The 27,282-nt window shown below is 37.9% G+C and overlaps 1 protein-coding gene across 1 annotated transcript in view; it reads left to right on the top strand.

Annotated features, from left to right (window-relative positions):
* Nucleotides 1–24,696, top strand: part of LOC130080142 (protoheme IX farnesyltransferase, mitochondrial) — a 40,762-nt gene extending 16,066 nt beyond the window's left edge. Inside the window, exons 5-7 of the mRNA XM_056245442.1 lie at nt 14,973–15,043; nt 20,498–20,730; nt 23,327–24,696. Of these exons, the coding sequence (XP_056101417.1) occupies nt 14,973–15,043; nt 20,498–20,730; nt 23,327–23,751 (729 nt within the window). The 3' untranslated portion in view covers nt 23,752–24,696. The remainder of the gene's footprint in view (nt 1–14,972; nt 15,044–20,497; nt 20,731–23,326) is intronic.
* Nucleotides 24,697–27,282: the final 2,586 nt, after the last annotated feature.

Raw genomic sequence — 27,282 nt, 5'->3', positions numbered from 1 at the left:
TGTTTGTGGTTTAGGCATTCACCCTTGCGAGACTTGTTTGCATGTCTGAGGCTTCATTGACTTCACATGTCACCAGCCACACAGGTAGTCAAAGACAGACGGGATCTTGACAAAGGAAAGACAACAAACCTTCCCCAGGGGATTCACTCCTTGAGATGAAGCCGTGCATCGTCGGCGCGTTTGATCAAAGGGGTTTTCACACAGCACCGGCACCCTCGCACGCGAGATGTCTCACCCCGCTCTCATCGCTTTATCATTCTTTTATTTACCTCAATCCTCTCAGATGAGTGCACGTCAACACAGAGGAGAGCTTGGCAGGCGGTTCATGTACATATTAGCAGAGGTTACAGGTCTAGACATAGTTCTGCTGTTGCACGGTCTTTGTTGACCAATTAATCAACATTCAGTGGATCTCAGTAAATTCAGGGGAAACACCCATGTAAGGCAGTTTCTAGTGATTAGGAATACCACAAATGCGGAGATAGATGTGGAGGCATTTCCTTGGGCAAATTTGTCCATTATGCAATTCTTGATGCTACACTCGTAAAAATAAATGTTCCAAAAGAGTGTTTTTCATAGAAATGCCATAGAAGAACCATTTTTGGTTCCCCAAAGAACATTTCAGTGAACAGCTCCATGGATGTTAAAGGTTATTCATTGATGCCTATAAAGAATGTTTATTTTTAAGAGTGTAAGGAGAGCTTTGGCCATCCTTGATCAACCAGAATATTGTGTTATGCACTTTTGAGGCTGAAGTTCATAAATGCTATGTGTCGTCATGACATTTCAGTTTAGTTCCCTCTTTGACTCTCTCTTTCCATGTTTCCTAGCACATTCATTAACATTTTCAGGTGAATAATTCAGTGCTAAAACTCAATGTTAATAGCACACACTCATGTTGGATAATGAAGACTGTTCATTTCTAATTATATATGATCACTCTTTTAAATTATCTTTTTTTCTTAATTGGTAAGAAGATACAGCCATAAATCTTTTGAAAGTTGAAAACCCCTCAAAACCCATATGTGCCCATATGAACTGCATCTTCCTCGTGTACTAGTAGAAGAGCAGATAGTGGATATGTCTAAATTAGCTGCTGCTATTTTTGTGATTTCCATTTGGTTCCAATGTTTTTGCTTGGATCAAAATGATAAAAAAAATTAGGTGTTTCATTTGTAGCCTGTATGCTGGTCCGAGCTCCTAAACAACATTGTAATTTAATGTAATAGTGGACTGCAAAAATATTGGAGGAAATTGAAATTAAGGGTAGTAACATCTGTCATTTGAAGATAATGTAATCTTAGCAGTAATTTTCTTGTTTACATCAGTGGAGCATTTATACATAACTGGTGCGCAGGTGTGCATGTGTGGTATAAATAAATGTTGCACAGCAGAAAACATTGAGGGAAGCTCTTGAGTACCAACCTTTTGGGGGACAGGGACACATTGGAGTAGGAGTTTTCTCCATCTCTGGTAAGATAGCAATCATGATGATAAGTGTGTTCATTAATTATTGGGTACAACGAATCGCAGTTGATCCATGAACCAGAACCCACGGTTCGGCACGCATGTGATTCTGGAATTAACTTTAATTAAATTTAAGTTTAACATCATAGATTTGTTTCAAGACTGTGCTTGAACACCGAATTGATTCCTCTTTCAAGTTTACTCACGCTTGAATGGACACATACACCCAAAATTATTTCAAAATACCATTCTCGGCAAGTATTCTCTCGGTTATGTCATAACCAATTGAGTAAGAAACCAGATGTGCGTCAGTATATTCTGTCCATGCATTCGGTCTTAAAGTAAGAGCAGCCTAATATTCCTGCTGTTGTCTGTTATTAATGTTAATAAGATCAAAATAAAATACAGCTTTAACAAAGATGAACCTATATTTAATTTCCACTGTGAACAAATAGTGTTATTTTAAATTTAGGCTGCTTGTAGGATAAGTGTGCCGCTTAAAGCGTACCAAGCATCATCTCCGAGTGCTCCCTTGAGAACCAGACCAAAAAAGTTATGTGAACCCCTGTTTATATGATTTGAGAATGTTACTGTTATTTGTCTGAGAGGTTTACTAATGGAATTGTTAGGTCTGTCTTTTTGAATAAACATTATTTAAAGTGATATAAGATGATCAGTGGTGAGGCGAAGCAGGCAATGTAGACTTTTTAGGGTGTAAATATAATGCATGCATTTGGTGCTTCAGTATTTGGCCTCTATGAAAATACAACTGTTTTTCTTTCTCAATAGAGGATATAAGGTTGTTCACATGTATTGTGTTCCCATGTATTGGGCTTAGTACTTATTGGCAGTATTGTTTTTACCCATTTCAAAGGAGTTATCTGGTTAAAACTAGATGTTTACTAAGTCTACTTTTATTTAAACCCAGATGGATGTAGCAGGCAGCACCCAACAGCAATAGGAACACTTTGTTTAGTACTGGGATGCATAACTAATTAACAAAAGCTGCCCTGTTAGCACCATGCTCACAAGCTAGTGTTGAATGCTAATTGTAACTTGGAAGAGTTGGTTGCATGCAGAGAACTGCCAATGCTACAAAATTACAGTGTAATGACGACTAGGCATCTCTAAAGTGTTGCGTTGCCATTGAGATTGGACCTTGCCCCAGTAGCAAAACCTAGAATTGATAAAACCACTGAATGATCCTGCTTCAAACAACACTTAACTAATTTTAAAGGTGGTGCATTCCTTTAACCCATTTATAGAGTTTGCAAATGCACACACTTAGGGTTTAAATTGATCAAAAGCCACTTGTATGTGATTCAGTCTCCCTCATCAGCTTGACATCCATTGTTAAAGCTCACTTTGCTTTTTGTGCAGGTGATTTGTTGACATGCAATGTTTTGTCATGGAACTGTGTCTCTTTTGACTGACTTGAGTGGTATAATTGTTGATTACTGTCTGTGTATGTGGCTTAAAAGGTGTGGTAGTGATTTTTCAGCGGAAAAGGCCATTGGTAGACTTTGTTTTTAGTGCATGACTCACCTGCTTGCCTGTCTTTGTGGTGATACTTTGTGACTCCAGAAAAGCTCTGAGTCAATGTCTGTTTCTCACATGCCACTCTGAACTATTATTAGCCAAGGGACATTTTTTTTTATTAGAAACATTGTCCCATTCAATGTACACACAGATAGCTAGGTATTTGCTACTCAACATTCCTTCTTGACCATCTTGTTAGACTCCATAGTTTTAAAGTCTTGAATATGTTTCAATATTTACAATGTCCAATTGTCAGACATGCTATAAATTGTATATGTTTTCAGGCTGGTTCATCTAATGCGTAGTATGTGCAATAGATGTTACTATCAAAAAGATGTTTTTAAATGAAAGGGGGGCTTTTATTCTTACAGCTGCAATTGTAACACTTCTTGAGTGTTAAAATAAGTTCTCATTAGCACAAAAAAATTATCTTTTTTTTATTTTATTCAGATTTGTATTTATATTCTTTGTGGACTGTATTTGCAACTAGACTGTTCTCTTATCTAGAGATTTGAAAGGAAATCCCCCTCAAGAAAATTCTCATCACTTGCTCTCTTTTTTCAGTTCTTCGCTAACTTGTGCTAATTCATTCCTGTGATCTTTGCAGATGTGACTTCATGAAGCTTTGGGATTAAAGCATAACAGTGAGCAGGATTGGCTTCATCTCACTGTGTTTGGAGGACTTTAGTTTTTTCCCCCCAACTACATGTCAAATGCAGATGTATTCGCTCTCTTTAGTGTGATGCATTGGCTGTTGCATTTTTGGTTTCATGCTTTCATTTGAAGTAAAGACAGTGTTCTTGTATCTATCATCTTTCTGTCTCTTATTCATGGATGGCACTTAAGAACACTTTTACCGTATTTTCCTTTTCCATGTTTTATATCTAAATATTCATTTGGCAACTGTTTCTTTGAGTTTAATTCTTTTAAATTATTTCACCACTCTCTTCGTTCCAAAGCCGAAAGGGTTTAGAATGCCAATCCATTTCTTTTATTTGCTCGTTTTGAAGGGTTTTCTGTCTTTTATCTGTTGTTTCACTTAATCCAGAGAACACAAAAGCACAAAACAGCCAGCTGTCGTTGGTTTCAGGACGCTGCTCTCATTACAGGCAGTTGATGAAAGCATTTTCGGGTTTCTCCATCCATCGGGGGGATCGGCTAAGCTGTGCTTTTCCTCACATTAGTGGAATCTACCCACTGGCTCTTCAACACGTTGCTCATTGATTTCATGACAGTGGTGTACTATTTTCATTTTTAAAAAGCCTGTTTGATGAATATTAGATCATTTCATCAGATTACAGGAAATTCAAGGACTACAAGGCTGGATTACAAGGCTGGAATTTGTAGTCCAGGTCCAGGTTTGTAGTTTGCATCAGTTGGCTAACCAGGCATCATAATTGAGATTATGATGCCAGTTATGCTTAGGGCTGGGTATCGAGTTCAATTTTAGGCACCGACCAAATTTCCTCTATACCATAGAGTATCAAAAAATATCTAGTCATTCGGTACCAAAATTTGATACCTAAGGGATTAATCTCATCAACGTCAGTGAGCCAATAAGCATGCAGCATGATTGGCTGTCGCGAGGAATCAAGGAAAAACACTAGTTTACGCCGGTTACATCCATAGACGTGGCTCACATGTGAGGCTGTAGTGTGTAAGCGTCCCAACCCCCATAGATGTGGAAAAGTTATTATAAATATTTGCGACAAGATAATTGCTTCCAAGAACGGCGTTCATGACAAATCTGATGAATCACCTGACAGTGCACGGAATAAACTTAAGAGCAGAAAGTTGCTCCGTCTTTGACTGCAAGAAAAACTGGAGCACGTCACAAATTAACCGAAATAGGCTATTTGCCTCGAAGACATGAGAAATAGGCATATAGAAAGCTTGAAATATCTATATTTAAGCAAACCATTTCGAATCGATAACAAATACTCTGATCATGTTATCCAAATGAAGGGTACATTTCTCTCTATATGGTGGAGATGACAAGTCAGCAACGTCAACTTTATTTTTGCAGCCAACACTGACTCAGAAAACACCAGTTTAATAATAAACAATTTAAATGTCTCCTTGGTTTTTTTTTTTCGACACATTCATAATCATTAGGCTGCTTTTGCCAGTGCTTTGCGGCAAGCTTTAAGCGTGCGCTTGAGCGTGAGGCAAAGATTCCGCCCCCAGTGGCCTAAATGAGTAATTGATTCTGTAAAAAAAACTGAAATCAAGTTTTTTTTTTTTAGGTAATATGTAATGTAATCTTGTTAAAACGAATTTCATAAAATTGGTATCGAAAAAAGTATCGTTCAGGAACCGGTATCGAAGTCAAGGTATTGGTATTGACACCCAGCCCTAGTTCTGCTTATGATTAGCAGATTAACCATATCCTGTGTGTGGCTGAGCTTTTGAGGTTTATGGAGGATAAATTAACCACCAGACCTATTAATTGAGTCCCAAAATAAGCCCAAAGGTGGCTAACCTCAGAACGTGTGGGTGATACGCAATGCCACCTAGCATCCTCTCTGCTGATTTCTTTCATACGCCATATTGACCATTTTTCACATCTTTCTTTGATTCTTACTCTCCACTGTCCTATGGCGGGTCCCGTTTCCCTCTATCGTTCCATAGCGAAGCGTCATTCTGTCATCCCTGCTAATCTGTTTTCTCTGACAGGAACCATTTTGCTTCTTTTAATGGCGACAGATGGTTGATAACTTACTCAGAGGACTTGACAGCAGAGCTAACAGTCTGACATTACTTTCGACAAGCTTGACTAGGGGATGAGAAGAAGAGCGGAAAGGGTCTCAAGGGCCAAAGGCATGAAGAGAGAGCAGACAGAGGTTGACAGGAACTTTGCACGTAGTCAAGCTCTTCAAAACCATCCTGCTTCCATCTGTTAGTATATAAGGCACCGTTCTTCAGGCATGAATAATTCAAATGCTTCTCCAATGGTGCCTTGATGGTTTCAGAATGGGTCCGAATAGATGAGCGGCCTTTTTCTTTTCTTTTTTCTTTTTTTATATATACAGAGGTTAATCTGAGGCCCCCATTAAAACAAGACTTGCATCTTTAACTCAATCCATGCCCCATCTGTCAGAAGCCTTCGGGCTAATAACAGGGTTGGTTTCTATGGATGCTGCTGCTCGGCACCCTGTCATATGGGTTTGAAAAACCACAATTAGTGTCTGCTTTGTAATTACCAACTTTAATGCTGGAGAGGATCGTGATCAAATCCAAGTTTGTTGGAGCTAGAGCCCTTCAAGACTATCCTCCATGTCTAGACCTCCAGTTTCTTGGATATTTACTTGGTACAGACCAGTTTTGACAGAATACATATGTTCTTCTCTCATTATTTGGTCTTCAACATGTTCTTGTCTACTTGCAGTGTCTACATGCATTAAATCAGATTGGAATTGCCGTCTTGAGCAGCTCAGCTGTCATCCTATCCCAGCCAATTATAGTGTAACTAGTAAATTCAGTGTGCTGGATATCTTGGATACTAGTGATTCACAATGTATTGGTCAGTATTTTATATGTTATACATATTTATATAATTTTAATGTAATGCTCATTATGTTGATATTGGTGCGTCTTCTATTTATTTATTTTAATAATTATGTATTTATTTAATAATTGAACTTATTCTATTTTTTAATTGAACCTAACTTACCGTATTTAAAATGATTAAGTTGAGTTTTTTGCATGAATTTTTATAGTGTTATTTTACAGTTATTTATATTTATTTTTTAGATAAAATAGAATCTGTTTTGACCAGAATTTTAATATCAGTGCATCCACATTAGATACCTTCGCCAGGGATTATTTTAGAAGTTTAAAACTTTGTTGGGATGTGAAAAAGAGTCCTAATTATGGAATGCAAACACTGTTTTGGGGTCTTGGTGTTAACGGCAGCCTGTGGTTTTACAGAAAGATAGATGCAGTTGCAGTAGAGAAAACAGATCTTATGACCCATGTCCAGACATGTCTAAGCACTTACCGCAAACTGCTGATAAAGAAAAGAGAATAAAACAGGCAGATTAGACATTGAAAAGGGTTCTATAGGTGAAATAGCACTAGGAATGTGTGTATGCTTTGCGTGTTATACTTGAATATTTGTCTCGCACAAAATCTCTTTGCTCAAAATCTAACATCCCTGCCTCACGGATCATGTAGATGGGAGAGGGTGCTGACATGAACATTTTGATAAGAAAACCAATTCTTTCAGATGTCCATTGCTGAGATGGCTTAATGAAGAATGTTTAGTCTTATGTCACATCTTTGTTAACTTATGTTGAGGTGGAATGTTGAAAGTTCAAGCAAACCGTGTCCATCTGAAGTGAGCCAGCCTCTTGAGAAGTAAACTTGGATGTCTGTTGGCAAGAATGTTTAGAGGAAAAGTGCATTTTTGCCACAGGTTGTTGATGGCGACAAAGTCAACACAATGGAATTGGGGCGCTAGAAAATGGAGTTCAACCTTTATAAGACATAAACTGTAAGTCTGTATGTAAACACTTAGTAAGCGTGCATTTGCAAGATCCGCTTTTCTCATGTGCCTTCTGCTGTCATACACAGCTGGAAGCACCAGATATAATCTAAACACACACTCATGCGTTCTTGTATAAACACATGCTTGCTTGACGTCCTCACAGATGCTGATATTAAACGACTCAGTTGCACAAACAGTTCATGGTCTTAATGGTAATCTGGGAATGTCAACATTTAATCTTAACCAATATATCACAGGTAAATCACGCGTATGGCTAGCCGGTCCTATCAAAGCGAAACGTGGGCTTTTGGCGTATTGAGTATGTTTGCGTCCTCAGCTAAAATAATTGTATGACTCAAATGTGTCTTTGTTTAGTTTGCCAGAGACTTAAATTGAGCTTTGATTATCAGGGTCATGATAAATGAGGGTTCTTAGTAGAAGGCTCTGTTCATAAACATGCCTACGCAAAGCTGTTACTTCAGGGAAGTTTCTTCATTTAACATCATGAACAAGGAACTTGGCTTGACTCTCAAAAATTGCTCAAATCACCAAATTTAAAAAAGCCGCCTAAAATTTTTGGCCAGTTATTATTTTGATTGTTCCTTATGTGCCAGATCTTTTGAGGAAAGGCTTGTTTTGGCTTGGTTTTAAATGACTTGATTAACTTATAATTGCCTCATTTTTTTTCAGGGAGGCCTTGTTGTTTTTGTTGTAGCACAAAATACATGACCAATAATGAAGTTGTTTAAATTTCAATCCATCACAGTTGTCTTATTTCACCGCAACCAGTATCATCAGCCATTTGAGCTCTTTCTCGTTAACTTGAAGCCCCATCGCAGTGGGAGGTGCTGTGGTGTGGGATCATGACGGTGAACTTCGGGCTCACCTTAGTGATGGTCTGGGTTGTGTGAACTGACACTGGGCCAAAGATGATGAACTAGCTTGTCATTCCCACAGGAGGTTCTCGGCTTCTAGAACCACTGGCTTAGCCTCCGTCTCCAACTCTCAACTGACCTCGACAGCACTCATCCATCTTATGTCATCGTCATGAAATACCTTTTAATGTTGTCGTAATAATTGGAAGAAACGTTGCAAAAACATCTGAGAATGGTAGTGCTGTAACCAAACAAGATCCTTTGGAAAAAGAAGGGCTACAGTTCAGATCATGGCGCCTTTTCCTGGGTGTGAGTGGCTAACATGACCAAAACGCAAGTCTTTGTCTGGTTAAACTAATGATGCATAGATTTCCGAATGCTGTTTTATCCTTTCTTCTTCAGGACAGCATCCCTAAGCATTCCCAGCCTCCCTATCCTATTTTGCCCACTGGCAAAAGAACTAAATACATTGATTTGCACTGAGGTAGCGCTAGTGTAGAGCAGAACATTCATAATTGGCTGATTAGCATGTGGACAGTTTAGCACTCAACTCTGCTTTGCACGGGCCGTTAATCAAGCCTGTCGCTGTGCCAGCTGACTTACTGCCAGGTTTCTTGCAGTGCTCCAAGCTGGAGAGGCCAAATGATCACAGCTCGGATACCAGGCTGGGAGAGAAGGACCTGCATCCTTGATCTTGTGTGTGGAGATAGCAGGGAGTAGGGATATTAAATAGGACTCAGGATGAGCCTAGACTCAATGGACTCCATAGTTGCATTGCTAGATATCTGAATCTAGATGATTGTCAACTTTGTTACTTGTTACTTGTTACTTGTTACTTGTTTATTACTTTTCTGTTCAAACTTTAAGTCATTTTAAAAATAAAATTGGTCGTATTTAATAAATGTTTATTGTCTTTTGTGCATGCTATCCCAAAATGAGGATGCACAATATACCACCACCATATCTGCCAATGTTAAGTTTTTTTTTTTTATCGTTGGTATTGGATATTAAAATGTACATGCTCATTTCCACTTTTTAACATTTATATTGCTTTTAAAACATCATCTAGCACCCTTTAAAAAACACTAATGATTTAATAACATGGTTAAATGTAATTTTTCACAGATCTCAAAATGAAAATCTGTTTTTCATGTAACTAGTAACTATGTAAATATTTTATTTTAGAGTATTTATTTATTTATTTTTTACAAAAAAAATCAGAATTTTAATTATTTTGGCCATTTATTAGTCATTGCAAAATAAAATAATTTATCTTACTGGAATATGCCAAATATGAATATCGTAACTCAACTACGCAAAAACTCGCTGTTACTCGATTTTAACTGTGAATGTTACCGTAATGGTTGACCTTGTCCTGATTTGGATATTATAAACACAATTTAAGATTGTTAAAATGTGTTTCCGTTAGCTTTGTACTCATATTGAGATCATCCTAAATATATGTTTTCGATTCTCATAAGTTCATGAGTAATGAAACCATTATTCAGAGGTTTGAACTTTGAAGTGAAGGCATCTTGACGATTAAAAACAAATGTCCAAAGCATCATAAACATCCCTGTCTGTAGGATTCATTCATTTTCATTAGTTCTTCAGATGTGTCAGGAAGGTAAGATTCAGTCCATGCAGTTGACTTGTCGAATAATTGTAATCATAAATGACAAATTCAGAGGTTTTGTTCTCCAAAAAAAATAGGAAATGCAGTTCATAATTGTAATGCAGCTGACTGTGATCCAGTCATGCACCTTTTAAAGCATAATCATATTGCAGGCACTCTGTATAATTACTACATGGCTGAGCATAGTGGTCTGGCGAACAGTTTCTGCAGGTTCCTGGCAAAACTCACGTAGCTCAAGTTGAACTTGAACCACAATGATTCAACGGTCGCTGTAACTAAAGAGGAATTTCTCTTTCAAAAGGACTTGAGATGATTTGCAGCTGAAGCTTTCTGCTGCTGTTCTTTAGAAATTTGTCAGGTAATTTAGTTAAATCGATAGAGTATTACCTCATCAACTCCTGAACTCTGGTTCTGCACCTGGACTTTGACAGCATGAGGAATTATCTTTGAATGCATGTACTTACAATGTACACAGCGCTGATTGAGAATTGGGATTGTACTTTTTGTTTGCAAAGGTGGAGGAAAAAAGTTGAGCTTGCTGAGTAGGTGTTTGAGCAGGTGGTGTTTACTTTGACCAATTTCTACTGATCAACGCCGACGTCTTTCTCATATACAGCAGCTGCGTTATAAGTGTGTATTTACTCGGGCTCCAAGCACGTGTGTTTCTCTCCGTGAGAATATTTAGGCTGGATTTTGTGTGTTTGTTTGCATGCTTATGTAAGTGTGTTTGCCCTCGGATGCACTTCCCTTCAGTAAACACTTGTCACTGTTACAGTAAGTTTCTCATCACCAGCATTAGTTAGTACAGTCTCATAGTCCAGGCAGCATTTGTTTGCTGTGTGTGTTACTTTGTCCTGCCACGCTGCTGCAGTCACAGTGCTTTTCACTGTGAGTGAACCCAGAGCCCTGTCACTGCGAGTACAGTGAACTCTGCAGTATCGCTCTCGTGCTGATGTAGCAATTTTATAAATATACTGAGACTCCATAAGGATAACGGAATGAGGATTAAATGCAACGGTTCCTTTATACACCCACGGAATACACTGGAATTTTGCTGTAACAAATCGCTGTGCAGTAAAGACTAATTATTTGGCCTATATCCCTAGTGTAAAGTTTGAATTTTAAATTCTGTACATTAATGTTCTTTCACTAAATTGATATTTGCCATTTTCAGATTTTAGAAGCAGAAATTGGCAGCCACTGCCATGATCTGGCCTCTGATCACATAGTCAGACAAAATTGCCTGTACTTTGACATTAGTTCTCTGCCCTCTGCCTTCCTGCTCTTATGTCCACTTCTTTGACCTCTCAGATGGCCTTCTTTGTCCAAAGAATCATTGATTGGTGCTCTCCCTGGCAGTCTATCTGCCCTAATTTGCATTCTTCTTATTTTTTTTATATGCAACCCAAATGTACCCTTCAAAAGTTTAAGGACAGTAGAAAAAAAAAAAACTTTAAATTGCACATTAAGGCCCCGTCCACACTACTGCGTTTTCGTTTAAAAACGGAGACCTTTTGCTACGTTTGCACCTCCCGTCCACACTAAAACGGCAAAAACGGAGACCCAAAACGGAGAAGTTTAGAAACGCTGCCGATCCGTTTTTCGTTTTGAATCTTCCGGAGGGCGTTTTAGTGTAGACGGGTCAAGACGGAGGACTTTAGAAACGATGACGTAGTAGAGGCTCACGCTCGGCTCTATGATTGGGTGTCATCAGTCATGGCGTATATCTTTGCTAGCAGCTGTTGTACAAGTAAATTCTGCATTTTACAACGCTATAACTGCCTACATGTGCCGGAGTCAAGCTATTATTCGAGCGATCTGTGACAATTCCCGTGTGCAGCGGCGGCGTTGACCGTACATGGAGCGTCGGTTTGGAGTTAACCCAGAGCATGGTGGGATACTTTTATCAATGAAGTTGTGTTTACACTGGCACGCACATGCCCAGTGTTAGTGAATGGTCACGTGATCCGCGTTTTCAGTCGTTTTAATGTGGACGGAGATCAATTCTGAAACGTACCTAAAACGCTGGTGTGGACGGAGATCGTATTCGTTTTAATTATCCGTTTCTAAACTAAAACGCAGTAGTGTGGATGGGGCCTAAATCAATCAAAAGTGACAGTAAAGTTATTTAAAATGTTTCAAACGATTTCTATTTCAAAGAAATGCTGTTCTTTTGAGCTTTCTATTCATCAAAGAGTCCCGAAAAAACAACAACATGGTTTTCAACTTTGATAATAAGAAATGTTTCTTGAGCACCAAAGCAACATATTAGTATGATTTCTGACGGATAATGTGACACTAAAGACTGGAGTAATGATGCTGAAATTAGAGCACAGTTATTTTACATTTTAGTTGAGTTATTTTATTTTACATTGTAATAATATATCACACTATTACTGTTTATTTTCTGTAGTCCTTGACCAAATAAAGGCAACCTTGGTGAGCATAAAAACATCTTACCGACCCCAAAGTTTTGAACAGTGTGTATATTTATTGTGCTTCTGAAACTGAAATCAGATTTACTCTTACAGTGTCTTTAATCTCTTTAATAACACAACAATATGAATCCTTAGTCATTGTTTAACTTATGGTAACATTCTGATATGCACAGATCCACAGAAGAAACAATAAAATAACTTATTATACAGGACTTTAGTTATGTAGATTTGACAGCCCGTAATCTCATGCACTTCATATTCATTAACACTTGTACTCGCTTTTCTTTTTTAAAAAGCATGTTCTTCACCAGCAATAAGTGTACTGAAGAGGTGTTGATGTGAACCAGATGATGTACCAGTCTGAGAGGGGGAAAATGTATGAAGATAGACTGAAATAAGACAAAGCCTGAGAGCTAAGTGTTTCTGACAGGCACCGAAAACATCTTGAACTCTCAAAACCCTGGTTGCTTTTTCAGTATCGCAGAATACATTTAGTCAGTTTGCTTACTCTTGTGATTGCTCCAAAGCTAGTGTTCAGTCCCAGACTGCATTTATACTGACTATTGGGAGTCTTTTAATGTAAACTTTGTCCTTTTGCAGGTTAACAAGACTTTTGAAATCTCACGTCTAAAATGTGCAGTCGTAGCCAAGATACACTCCGCAACAATCGTGTTAGCATCCGGCTAATACTTCAGAGACTAAATTTGCTCCAGTTCTCTCTGTGGCGACCATCTGACGCACTTCCTGACCCAGGAAATAGAATTAACACCTCGGTCCTAAAACTGCAGGGACCTGAGCTACGGCCACATCTGTGCCCTGCCCCGTTCGGGATCTCGGGTGCAATAACACTAACGGCCGAGAGAATAAATTTGAGACTCAGCAGACCCTCCACTCAACTTTATACAACACACTTTGGGCTTCAACTTCCTCTGGACTGTATCAGGCTACTTTATCACTTTGGATGACATTGGTCCGAGTTTGAAAACGCTGCCAAAAATAGCTGAAACAAAATGAAAAAGCATCAATCTTCTGTGACTGCTTTTAGACACGTTTGTCAAAGAGTCCGTTTTTTTACCTCCTTGAGATGTTTTATTGACCTGTCTGTTTGTCCTACATTAGTCTAAATATGAAGTTCTTTTTTCTTTTTTTTTGTCCTTATCCTTATGTAAAAATGCATGAAGTCTCATGTAATTGATGTATGTTATTATTTGTTGCAAATAGCACTAGCAGGGTTCCTCTTTAAACTCGAGGGGACGCTTAGAAAGGCCAAACAGACACGCACCGTCACAGATAATTATGTATTTCCCCCCCGTTGTCCTCCGCAGTGGTACGGTCCCGTTCTCTGAGGTATCTAACAAAATATAAATGTAATCTGTGTAAAATGTATTACCTACCACAAGAACATTTTTAAGCGTGGACTCTTTTACGATGTCAAATGGACAGTAAATTAAGAGAGGAAAAGAGAAATGGATTATCTGTTTATTAGTTATTTTATGGTGGCCATATTTTAGGAGAAATGGATCCTGAAATTCTTCAGTTGAAAAGTGAGCTATCTGTTTTCTTCATTAGGTGCATGTGCTGTCTCTCACAGACTGAATAACCGGTTCCTGGGTTTAAATGCCCCATGTGTTTGTGTTTTAGTCTCACATTGTAGATTTCCCGAAGTGAATTTTGTGCAGACTCCCCAGCAGGAGCCATAAAACACAAAAACACAACTTGTTTTTTTTTACCTTAATCGTCCCTGTTGCACCTAAGCAACCTCTGTCGTTCTGTCTCAGACACATGCATTCATATCGATCCATTTAAGGGTTTGAATTTCATGCATTTGTTGAGCAGATGTTTCAGAGAAAATCCTTCACAAAGTGTTTGAGGTTTTTTTGTATGCTGCAAAGAGAAAGTGCAACCAATTATTAGCTGTGCTCTTGCTACAGCAGCGTGAATTTGATTAAATTTGTTTTAGAATACTCCAATAACCAATTTTATATAGCCTATTCCATTTCAAAAGTTAGGGGTCATTTAAGATTTTTTTTTAATTTAATACTTAAATTGGTCAAAAACTAAAGACTTTTACATTGTTACAAAAAATATATATATATTTAAATTTTTTGATAAATTCTGTTGTTTTGACCTTTCATTTCATTAAAGATTTATCAAAAAAGTATAAGAAAGTTCTTTCAAAAACATGTAAAAAAAATCATACAGAATTTTTCATACAGGAGTTTTTCTCTGCAAAAGTACTATCACTATGTAATATTTGATATCTGGGTCATCACAATATAATATTGCGATTTATTCTTTAGTGTAATGGCGATGTTTAAAAAAAAAATATATATATTGTTGTGAAAAAAAAATTGAATAAAATTGTTTCTTCTGTCTAAGGTATGTTAGAATGACAATGTTATATTTAGACTGGAAAAGAGAGGGATATGCACACTTACATTTAGGATGCTTCGTATATGTGTGTTAAAGAGACTTTTTGTGCTGTTAATGTACCTTGTGTTAATTTTCATCATTTTTTCCCCCAACAGTACTTCGAGGTGCCCTTTGACTCAAACATGAATCGTACCAAAAACAGACCTCTGGTCAGAGGACAGATCAGGTAAGACCCTTCAAAACCTGCATCTCACTCTTGGGCAGTTTTCAAAATTAGTGAGCGTCCTACCTAGAACCAACCTACCTGTTAAGGTAGGCAGCTCATTCGGTTTTGAAACACATTCTTGATATGTGTAAAGAGCCACTGCAGAATAAAATGGCTTCCTTACTCTCATTATGTACATCATTTACTCTCTACATTGTTCTCATAGCCCAGTGTTTGTGTATAGCTGAGCCTGCCATATCAGACACACCATTGTCTAATATCTGTAGCGCTGGCCAACCGCTCGCGCACCTGTCCTGTGTAACCTGATCCAAGTGTGTGTAGGTGTGCCTTTCTCTGTTCTTCCCGTCTCACTCCACTGCTGACAAAGGACGGTCCAGTATGGTCATCCATCCACCAACAGACTAGACGATTAGTAGTGATGTTACCCAATTTATTTTGGTTTTAGCTTTGGGTGCTTTAAAGTGGAGGCATTTACAGTTGCAACTTCTTCATGCTTTTAGACTAGCATGCTAAACTGTTTTAGAGAAGTTTTGTGTTTTTTTTTTTTTCAGATCGTTGTGAGTGTCATGATATCATTAGGCTAAAAGACAAGGAATGGAGTGCTGCAGTGATGACATTTTGTAGGCCAATCCGGAGATTAGCATCACCCTGGTTCCTTCAACAAAAAAACAATAATATTTTTTTCATTGGCTTTTGGATTATTGCAGAAAATAAGCTCTGTGACTAACAAAAGTTTATCATGATGATATTTAAAACACATTTAATGAATTTTGATGTCTAAGTGCAATCAGCAGAAGTCTAAAAGCTAAATGTAGGCTATAAACGAACTACACCATGGTTACATGACTCCATTACCACCATTAAGTTTCCGACAACTATTTCAACCATTTTTCCTCAAAGTTTAAGTTAGAATTAGTTGAACAGCTCAACATCTGGAACAGCTACACTATAGCTCTGATTAAAATTGTCAATTTAAACAATCAGGAAGCATTCTATATCCATCTCAGGCATCTTTACACACGTTTTTGAGCGTGATAACACATTTGACAGCCATTACTTCTTACTAATTGGGTGTGTTAGTGGAATTTAACTGAACAGGACCCCTGCCCTCTCTCACTCCCTCGAGGGTCACTTTCCAACAACAAAAGGGGCAGATCTGTTGACGTGAGGGTCTAATGAATGACTCGAGCAGTCAAAGTAATCCAAACAGCCCAAACCAAACACCCCGGCTTATCCCGTTGTGGTGTGTGCATCTCAAACACACGCTCTCAAACGAAGACGCTGCCCAGCTCCAGGATACATTAGAGGTTTCATAATGTCGCTATCAACTGTCAACCCATTCCGGCTCATTCTACACCCTAGTATGCTTTTATTTTAAATTGCGAAAAGTAATGTTATGGTATTGTGATGGTCAAGGCAAACAGTTTTTTTCAAAAATTGCTCAAAAGTTTACATACACATTGCAGAATCTGCAAAATGTTAAAAATGTAAACAAAATAAGAGGGATCATACAAAATGCATCATTTTTTAGTACTGTCCTGAATACGATATTTTACATAAAAGATATTTACATATAGTCCCAGAGCTGGGGGGTAAAAACTTTTGAACAGGATGAAGATCATCAAATTGTTCTTATTTCTTTGAAATATAATTTTTTTTTTCTTTTAGTACTGCCCTTTGGAAGAAACAGAATATACTTACTTGTTTCCCCGGATGAGAAATTAAGTACAATTTACCTTGATCTTCAAATTCAAAAGGTTTTCACCCCCGGCTCTTAAATGCATCACATTTCCTTCTGGAGCATCAGTGAATGTTTGAACCTTTTTTAATAGTTGTGTTTGAGTCCCTCAATTGTCCAGAAAACAGTCGTGGATCATCCAGGTAACGACATAGAGAATCAAGGGTATGTAAAGTTTTGAACGGCGTCATTTTTATAAATTCAGCTATTTTTTTTTCTTGTTGTATATGTAAACATCTTTTATGCAAAATATCTTATTCAGGACAGTACTTAATAAAAAATAACATGCATTTTGTATGATCCCTCTTATTTTCTTAAAATAATGAACATATTGCGTATTCTGCAATGTGAATGTAAACTTTTGAGCACAACTGTTATATGCATGGTAAATATTTAATGCAAAGTAATTGTAAAATTGTTTTCACATTTTATTTTAAATACTATAACATGACATTTTTTAATAAAAGAGGAAGTTCAATGTGAAGAAAAAAATGTGGAATTGGACATTTCTACCTATCAATTAGACTTTTTATCTATCGAGATATGATTGGAACATAAACAACTTTTTTGTCAGCTGACAGCTAAAAAGAAAAGTTGTGTCTGAGGCGGAGCAGATAAATAAACAAAATAGATTTGTATAAATAGTGTATGTATTTATTTATTAATATATACATATTTAATCAATTGATTAATGTGCACCAATAAACCACAGTAAGCACAATAAGACCAGGAATGATTAAAACATTTAAAAAATTAAAATCAAATTTGAAATTATTTTAAATGAAAATGTTTATTGCCAATTATTATTTATTTATAGTCTAGAAGTAATAGGTAGTCGAGGAGAATAGTGTGCACACTAATCACCAGGCTACGTCTCCAAATGATGTTTTTTAAGCTTATGTTTGCAGGCAATTGTTATGTCATGCATTATCTTGGTTTGGAAAATGTATAGCTGTGCAATTGACTCCCTTTCAAACACAACATTCCTCACAGCCTAAATCCAGGCTCGTTTTCTAAATCCGTTTTGGAGCAGAAGATAAAGAGGTGAGCTGATAAATGGTGCTCTATTTCAAACTTCTGGAAACATCCCCCCAGAGCTGCTTAATTACTGTAGGGTTTAACCTCTCAGGAGCACGACGCTAATTCAGCCGCGCTGTAGGAGGTCTACGCAGGTGGATTAAAGAGCAGCATTTATATCAAAGCAGATGGATGTGATTTGACAGCCATCATATGCACTCTATTTCTGTCACTCCAACAATGAACACAGATCCAGTCTGACTGTCAGTGACAGGAGGAATGCATCGTAGCTCTTGTAGAATCTCTAGACCCGTACACAAATGCACAGAATGCTAACAGTAGTCACCAAAACGTGTCATTACACGCATTAGATGTCTCCTAGCGCAACCTGTTTACGCCCGCACAAGCACTCGTACACCTCTCAGTATGTTATTACCCAGACTTGAGATGACACTGTCCTCTTTGATGTCTGTGTGCGTGTGACTGTCACATTCTTATGATGTAAGCCTGAAGGCAGAGATGTGCATTTGACAAGGAAAAGCAGAATCTCACAGCTGTGAATCCTTTCTTTCGCAAGATCGCTGTGTGGACTTTTTGTATGTTCTTTTTTTATTATTATTATTAATCAGAAGGCTTTTTAAAATGTATTTTTTGCGTATATATATATAAATAGTTTTTTTTTTTAGATATATAGAATTTTATTTCATTTTCTATTTTAATATATTTTAAAATGTATTTATTCCTGTAATGACAAAACTGAATTTTCAGCATCATTACTTCAGTTTAGTGTCACATGATCCTTCAGAAATCATTATAATATGCTGATTTCTTTTATTATCAAAAGAACAACAACAACAAAAAAACAGTTAAATATTTTTTGTGAAAACTGTGATATATATTTTTCAGGATTATTTGATGAATCGAAAGTTCAAAAGAACAGCATTTATTTAAACAGGATATATTAACAGGTTTTTTTTTTTTTAAATGATGTCTTTACTGTCACTTTTGATCAATTTAAATTATTCCTTTTGAAATTGTGTGTTGTATATATGTATATATATATTTCACTCAAAATGTCATTTCTGAAAACCATTTACTCACCCTCATGACGTTCCAAACCTGCGTGACTTTTCTTCTTTTGACACAAGCAGTTATGCTGAATGCTTGCACAAATTATTTCCACAAAATGAAAATGGAAAGTGATTCGCACTGTGAAGCAAAAAAATGAACAAAAACGAATAATGAAACTGATGTGCTATATTCCAAGTTTTCTGAAGCCGTACAATAGCTTGCTTGATGAACAGACCATAATGGACTTATTCACTTCAAAATTTCCCCTCTGTCATAACACGTTTCAGTCAATAATGATTCAGTCACACTTTTATGGACCTTTTAATGGTGTTTTCAGCAAAGCACTACCCGTTTTTTTACTGAAATGCTTGTTACACATAATAAAGGAAAATATACATTTGGGAACATCATGAAGGGTGAGTAAATAACCACAGTTTACTAGACTAAAGTGACTGATTCTTTTTTTTCTGAGAGTTATTGTTGACGTCATGATTTAGGCCTTGCCTGGGTTTCTGCCATATGAGACCATGACGTCAAATACATTGAATTGTCAAGGCCTGATGGCTATTTCAATAACTCATGTCCTTGTTTTAAATGGCCCATAAGATGAACAAAACCTTTGTAACACTAGATAAATTCAATAATGAACAAATTTTAAATTTCTACGTTATTATGGTGCATTAGAATAGCATTTTTATTGATGTAGTGGAGGAAATGCCAGTGGCTTTGCTCCTAACGTTAGTCAGCCTTATCCCTCAAACAACTGATCTCAACCGTTAACTTATGGGACTCATATAGACTTTAAAACCCCTCCACCACATAAAACAGCCATAACAATGATAATAACATTAAAATGGAGTCTCCTGCTGTTGGGCGGAAAATTTGCCCTCTTTTCCTCTCTGCTTTGGTCTCTGTCTCAATACTCCTCTAATTTATGGAGCAGTTAGCTGTGAATTTGAACCAGACGCCTCTGCAGGATTGGAACTGACTGCTTTTAATAAACCTTCGAGGAAGTGGTTGTCCAATGGAGCACAGAGAATAGCGTCTGTGGCCAGGAGAGGTTTAATCTGTTGCAGAGACCCACAAGCCTTTGTTTTGATGTGACTCATAGAACCACACTAAAGCTTATCTCGGAAACTAATGTTATACATGAGCTTTAATCCTGCTGCTTTTTCAGTCCACTCTGTCTTATGCATCGTCATTGTTTTGGTTTGATTTATCATTTATTTTATTTTGGTGGTTGTTTCAGGTCTGTAAGATGGTTTTAAGGTCTTGCATGAGGAATCACATTAGTCCTCGATCTTTTGAAATCAAAGTTCAGTGTACCATGAAAACCGAAATTCTATTGAAACTTACTGACATCAGACAGGTTTTACAGTTGACATGTTTTGCTGTTTACAAGTGCAAGACATAATTTGAGCCAGATCGAATTCTGTTTTTCTAACACAATGGCTAAATATTTCCCTATTTTTTGGTTATGAGAAATAAATTTACTGTATTTGACACCACAACCTTCAGGAAGATTATAAGTGGACCTCAGGGGAAATAAAAATATGATCTCTTTAAACCCCACATAGGAACTGTGTTTCGGTTGTTCTGAATGTGTCTTCCATCTCTCTTTCTCTCAGCCCTCTGCATGCCGTGTCATTCGCCCTGGCGTGTGGGATCCCAGGTGTGACCCTGTTGACCCTGGGCCTGAATCCCCTGACGGGCTTCCTGGGCGCTCTGAACATCTTCCTGTACACGTGCTGCTACACTCCTCTGAAACGCCTCAGCATCACCAACACCTGGGTGGGTGCCGTGGTGGGCGCCATCCCACCTATAATGGGCTGGACAGCAGCCACCGGCTCTCTTGATCCAGGTACAGAGTCCTCTTGCACACATACAGTGGTGACTACAGTTCCTGCTGGAATGACTTGGATAAAGCAAATATACTTCCTCTTAGGGGGCTCTCACACTGGGCACGTTTGCTACGGTCCGAGCGATTGTTCCCGGTGGACCCCACAGCGTTGTTCTGGTTTTACACTCAAATTGATTCTGTCGAACCCTGGTGCATTTGCGCTCTTCTTGCGTAATTACAAACGTGCACGGCGCATTATAGAAAACTGGATGTGGGTCAATATATTGTTTTTTATTAATTTGGTGCTATTATGCACAGCAGGGTGAACGGCACTTGGGTTTACTGTATGCGCGTCACATGAAGGTCTCTTTCTGCTGCTTGCAAACAGGCTCTGAGGAGACGGCAGATTGCGAGACATTCATTTTTGCACTCTCTCTGCGCGTATCCAAGGTAAATCATCACCAATGTCATCCATCTTACATATGTTTCGTTGAACTAATGATGTCGTCATCGACTAAAATGCATGTGCAGGTTACTTTACTTCCTGAACAAGTCCCTGAGTTTGAGTTGCTTTCACATTCATGTGATTAATGCCAGTTTCCAGTGCAACCAAACTCTGTTTTGGCTGAACTATTCATTTAAGGTCAACTCTCACTGATTCTCGTAGCCCCTTTTTGACCTCTAGAGCTGTGGGGTTTTCCTCATAGCACCATATATGGCACTGTGGACATGGATGATATTGTCCCCATCATGTGAAATTTTCTCTATTGCCACAGAGCTAAACGTTAGTAATTTATTATCAGGCTCACATTGCGATATGTGCTTGGTCTTAAAAGCACTCCTTCTGATAGTTTCTGTGCTGTCATTACAGTTCAGGGTTGTGTAGCCATTCCAGAGAAGTGAAACTTCATGTTCCAGATGGCACTTCTGACTTTTACTGACTCCTCTCCCAGACCCGAGGTCCCTGTCCACTTATGAGTGTTGTAGTTACATATACACCCAGCATCCTGTATTATTTTTTTATTTTTTTTAAAGACATCTCGCACTTGGATCAAGTGTTTGTGGAAGACAGTAGGGGGTCTTTGGCCTGTTTTGCAAACTATTAAAAGTGTGCTGTTGTGGCAACCATGCGATCTGTTTTCTCAGGAGCGAACGACTGAAGTGTTTATGTGCATATTTATGTTTTTCCCTAGAGCTTTGAGAACTCCATGCGTCTCTTGTAGTAGTGCCGTTTCAGTGCCCTTTTCAAGCCTGTGTATATTAGGATGTACAAACCTAAATATTGTTCTGACCCCATCTAGGGTGAGTCTGCAACATGAAGTGGATCGAAACAACAATTACTTCTTTCAATTTTGTTTTTAATCTAATATTTCAGTTAATTTATTAGAGCTTTCTCTCTGTGAAACTATATCTTTAATATATTTAGTGGTTGTGTTAGAGGGGTGATTTTTTTAATGTTAATAAAGTAAAAAAAAAAACCTTGTTGACTAGTTGCCCTCATTAAACAACTGGAGAACTTGTCAACCATCCTGTTTTATTTTCCCCCTAATTCTGATTCTGTTTTAATACTTAAATTAAATTTGAATAATCAAAAATAATGTCTAATCATAGACATTCTTTTAAACTGCAATAATCGTGTGGTGAAATTCCTTAAAAAAATGTTTTAATAAACTGTATTATTATTTTATTTCTGCAGGTTGTAGTGAAGACCTTTTATTTTTCTGTTTGCATGACTATAGTCTTATTAATGATTAATTGTACAGCCCTACTTTTGATTTATTCATCCAAATTTGGTCCATTTCTGTGACATTCTGTGTCATACAATAAATTACATTTTTATGACTGGATTTCGCAATTCTATCCCCCATTTTTTTGCGTCAGAGAAATTATAGGGCCCTACTGTGTAAATTTGTTAATCTTTTCCCTTTTTAAACTCAAAGTTATAGCAAGAATAGCAGCATGTTAATTTTATTTATTTATTTATTGTAATGAATGCACCATTAGCGGCTCCAAAGTGAATTGGAAAAAGTATTTTAACAAAATTACATTGACAAAAGTACAACAACTACAAAATAATCCCACACTGAAAACCACACACTGATCTTATATTTGGAGTCTCTGGTGTCATTTCTGTTTTCTCAAAGCAATTTATCAGTTTTTCGTGACCAGGTTCTTCCTTAAAATCCCCAGGTTTGAGAGCGTTCAAAAACACACAAAGCTTTAAAAGATGACCTATGTGTTTGAGGTCTCTGTCATGCTGCCCTGCGCTGTTTCCCAGAGGATTTAGCTACAAGTGTGTTTTCTAAGATCACACACACACACACAAAGGCAGCCCTACGTGTCATGCTCCACTACCTCTGCACGGGCCGCTGTTTGTGCGGTGTCACCTTTCCACTCTGCCAGCTTCTGAATGCAGGTGAATGGTATTTGTTTCCTCCATGGCAGGATGTGAAGGAACTCGGACGTTAGAACGCAGTGTTTTAACACTGTTGTAGTTTTTCCCCGCACTCTCATTTCCTGCTTGCACACATGCCCTTCCTCCACCAATGGTGTTTAAATGATCTGTGTGATCTTGTTTGATTATTCACTCCTTCTCTTCCTCTCTCTGTCTCTGCAGGAGCACTCTTACTGGGAGGTTTCCTGTTCTCTTGGCAGTTTCCTCATTTTAATGCCTTGAGCTGGAACCTGAGAGAGGACTACTCGCGGGGTGGGTACCGAATGATGTCCGTCACCCATCCCGGCCTTTGTAAACGCGTGGCCCTGCGCCACAGCGTAGGCCTGATCGGCCTCTCAGCCTTGGCCCCCGTGCTGGACGTCACCACATGGACGTTCCCCTTAGTCTCCCTGCCAATTAACCTTTACATCAGCTTCCTGGCCTTCAGGTTCTATCGCAGGGGTGACAGGCAGAACGCCCGCAAGCTGTTCTTCTGCAGTCTTTGGCACCTGCCCATGCTGCTGCTGCTGGCCCTCACCTGCAAGAAGAGCCGCGTGTCACAGGACGAGGCAGCTGTAGCTCCCGGCACGCCGTCTCTGGCTCTGTAGAGCAAGCACAATCCTCTGCCATATATATTCGTACTGGATAGATAATTGCTGTCGGCCCCAAAATGAGTTATCTTGGAGCTAAAGAGACACCATACTTTGGAGGGGGAAGACATAGCCTCTTTCCATTTGTTATAAAAGTATCCTTCAGGGAAAAATAACATTGATGTATATGTAAATACATAGCAGTGATTTAAAAAAAATCCCTCTGGTAACTTGGACACAAATCATTGTTATTTGTGTGTATATACATATTTATTTGACGCAGCCCCCTGTTGTCTATAAACTCATAGACTGAACTTTCTGTAGGCTGATATGTCTATGTGCAAAGTGGATTTAACTGAAATAAAGACCACAAATACATTTTGCCTAGAATTTGCAATTAACATCACCATTACTGTGGACATTTTGGTTCAATGCGGATAATGGAGAATGGTTTGTTTAATGCACCTAGCAAGTCATTTCCAAGTTTGGCCTCATCTAATTACTTGCTAAATGACATTTTCAAAGTTTTCTCTTTCTAAGTCTGTTAATATTTCATTCCAGCAATAAATGATTCAGTAAAGAAACCGCCGAGTCTCACTGCTAGCCCAGAAGTCTTTATTCTACATGAAACTCCGTCCCTTTGAGTCTTGAGTTTAGATGTTAAAAGGCTGATCGTTTTGGAGAGCTCTCGGGTATCAGCTCCATCAAAGATCCTTTATTATTTCAGAACTAGTCAAATAAACTCAGTCAACTCAGTTGAGCTCCCCAGAACTGAATTACTGTTGATTCATTACTGAATGTAACAGTGCAGAATATCATTGAATGCAGCCATGCATTGTTCGATACTACGTTTGCTTATTCAGCACCTTCAGTTTACTCACATCTGACCACACTGTACCAATGACTTGTGTAAGACACAAATAAAATAAAAATTATTATTAATAAATTGTGCTGTGATCAAGATTGTGTTTGAGTTTTTATTTGAAATTGTTGAAATGCAATATAACTTCACTTCTATGCTGCCAGTAGAAGCACTTTTACATTATACTATGTGTATATATATATATATATATTAGTCAAAATATTATAATTAATTTATTATAAATTAGATTATTTTATATAATATGTGTATTACTATTCAAAGCTTTTTGAAATGTTTCTAATGCTCACCAAAGCTGCATTGCTTTGGTAAAAAATACAGTAAAGCAATAATGTTGTAAAATGTTTCTATCTTTTCTATTACAAATATATTTTAAAATGTATGTTATTCCACTACACCAGGCTTCAGTGTCACATGATCCTTCAGAAATCATTCTAATATGCTGATTTGGTGCTCAACATTTCTTCTTATTGTTGAAAACAGTTGTGCTGCTTAATTATTATATATTTTTTGCGAAAAGCGTGATAATTTATTCAGGATTCTTTGATGAATGGAAAGTTAAAAAGAACAGCATTTATTTGAAATAAAAATGTTATGTTACAATGTAATAGTCACTTTGAATCAATTTGTTTTGATTAACAACAACAAAAATCTTGCTGACCCACAACTTTTGTTGTATATGTTTTTGCTATGCCAATAAAATTTGTATTGTATATGTCCAATATTTCTATTGCAAATTTGTGTGGCAGGTAGTCTGCCGATATTTAGTTCACCATGCAATTGTATGCATGGCTGAGTTGCATTACAGAAGAATCCCACTGCATCTCCAGACAGGCCTGGAAACAATGTCTGGCTGCTCTGGACACATTTGGCTAAGATATCAGCCTATATAATCTCCTAAGCATCGACCTCTGCACCTGTCCGGCTGCAACACTCGATACTACTCCGCTGTTTCCTTCCCAGTTGTCCTCTATGATTCCACTTCTCTCACCACCTCCATTAGATGCCCACATATACTGTATGCTGAGATTTAGTCAGGGCGGCAGAGCGAGGCATTCTTCCCCTCGTAAAGATCTGGTCTGTATGCAGCCAGTGCGTTTCACATCAGAGAGGCGATGGAGGGATGGAGGGGGGAGAAAAAGAGAGTGAAACAGCTGTTCCCAACATGTCAATAGATTAAATAGCAGCTCCAGCCCTCCTGGGGTCCGTGGACTCTCCCACCATGATTTTACAGCTTCCGCTCTTGCCGCGATGGACAACCTGTGTGGGACGAAGACTTCCCAGTACCCAAGCATCGGAATGGACACTTTTATAGGGTATTGCTATGATCATTTGCATTAGCTTATAAGTATTACCTATGAAAATTGTTGAATTTTCCTGTTTTAATGCTTTTTCCCTCTCTTTTATCAGGCAAGGCTTGACGGATGCATCATAAATGGAGTAATCCTCTTCTCAAGACAAATATTGTTAGACTCTGAGTGTCACGGAGAGAGTTTCTCACAGTGCGTTCATTCATTATGAGCTCTGTGAACCCTGAGGAGGTGAGCACATTTCCCATAATGATCTTTGGCTCTCTGTGGTTTTTCTCATCCAGCTTGGATTCTCATTACAGTTTTTAACAGCCTCCCAGACCTTCATTTGTTACAACAGCAACAGGTGGATTTCTCCTCTCTTTTCATTTACAGGCAACACAATGCTTTGAAATCTTACACTGAAATGCGGGATGATTTCATTTGGCGTTGTTAAAGAAGAGATATGGTGAAGTTTATAAATGAAAGTTCAACATTCTGTCTTTCTGAACTCTCAACTCATGAGTGACAGCTAGAAACTGTATTTTTCGAAAATACTCTTTAACTGCCGTTTAAGCATGTTAGGCAGAATGACAAACATTTTTGGCAGACGTTGGGCAGCAGTGCATCAAGTATTCCTGGCACGAAGTGTGCAAGGAAAACAGTATAGTGAAAGGCTTTTGAAACTGATTTATACATACTCGCCACTTGCTTGAAATCAGTCATGGGGTGGACGAATGTTTCTTTGGCAAAATATTCCCTAAGCTTCTTTAAACTTGCACAGATATATTTGTCTTAAGGGAGTCTCTCAGTCTCGAACACGCACAGTGACATCAATCTCAGAAATGTGGTCTAGTTCATATGTTATATTTGTGAAAGGCGACAGAAGAGTCTGGGATGCACTCAATAGTCATGTTGAAAAATATACATTTTAACAAAGAATGCTGCGCTGATTTAAAAAATATGTTGATTTTTGTTTCACCATTCAGTATCAGTTGGAGGGAACTTAGAAACTTATATTTAAATTACTTACATTGCATTCGAGATATTTTTGTCGGTTCATGTATTGCCTGGATATCGAGCACGACCTTGACATTGTAAGCGCAATGCTCTGCTGTTCGAGCTACAGGAATTTTTGGAGACATAAAATCAAACATAAAAAGTAGAAATCTGCTTTTTCCAGTTTTGTTGACACTATTCAGTGGTAATTCATTATTCAGAAAAAAGGTCCTGACTTTATTTCTTTTTCTGACCCCGTATTCTTTTTTGCTAAGCACATGGCAAATCCAATTTTTATCCTTTTCTTTTTCTAAATTGTTGTACATGCTGGACATAATTCATAACTGAGACGTTGCTTGATTCAAATAGATGGCTTAAACA

This window comes from Rhinichthys klamathensis, unplaced genomic scaffold (assembly GCF_029890125.1).
Source record: "Rhinichthys klamathensis goyatoka isolate OS25496 unplaced genomic scaffold, OSU_Roscu_1.1 h1tg000030l_1, whole genome shotgun sequence".
Lineage (NCBI taxonomy): Eukaryota > Metazoa > Chordata > Actinopteri > Cypriniformes > Leuciscidae > Rhinichthys > Rhinichthys klamathensis.
Note: the sequence above shows the minus strand (reverse complement) of the source record. Positions and strands in the feature narration are given on the sequence as shown.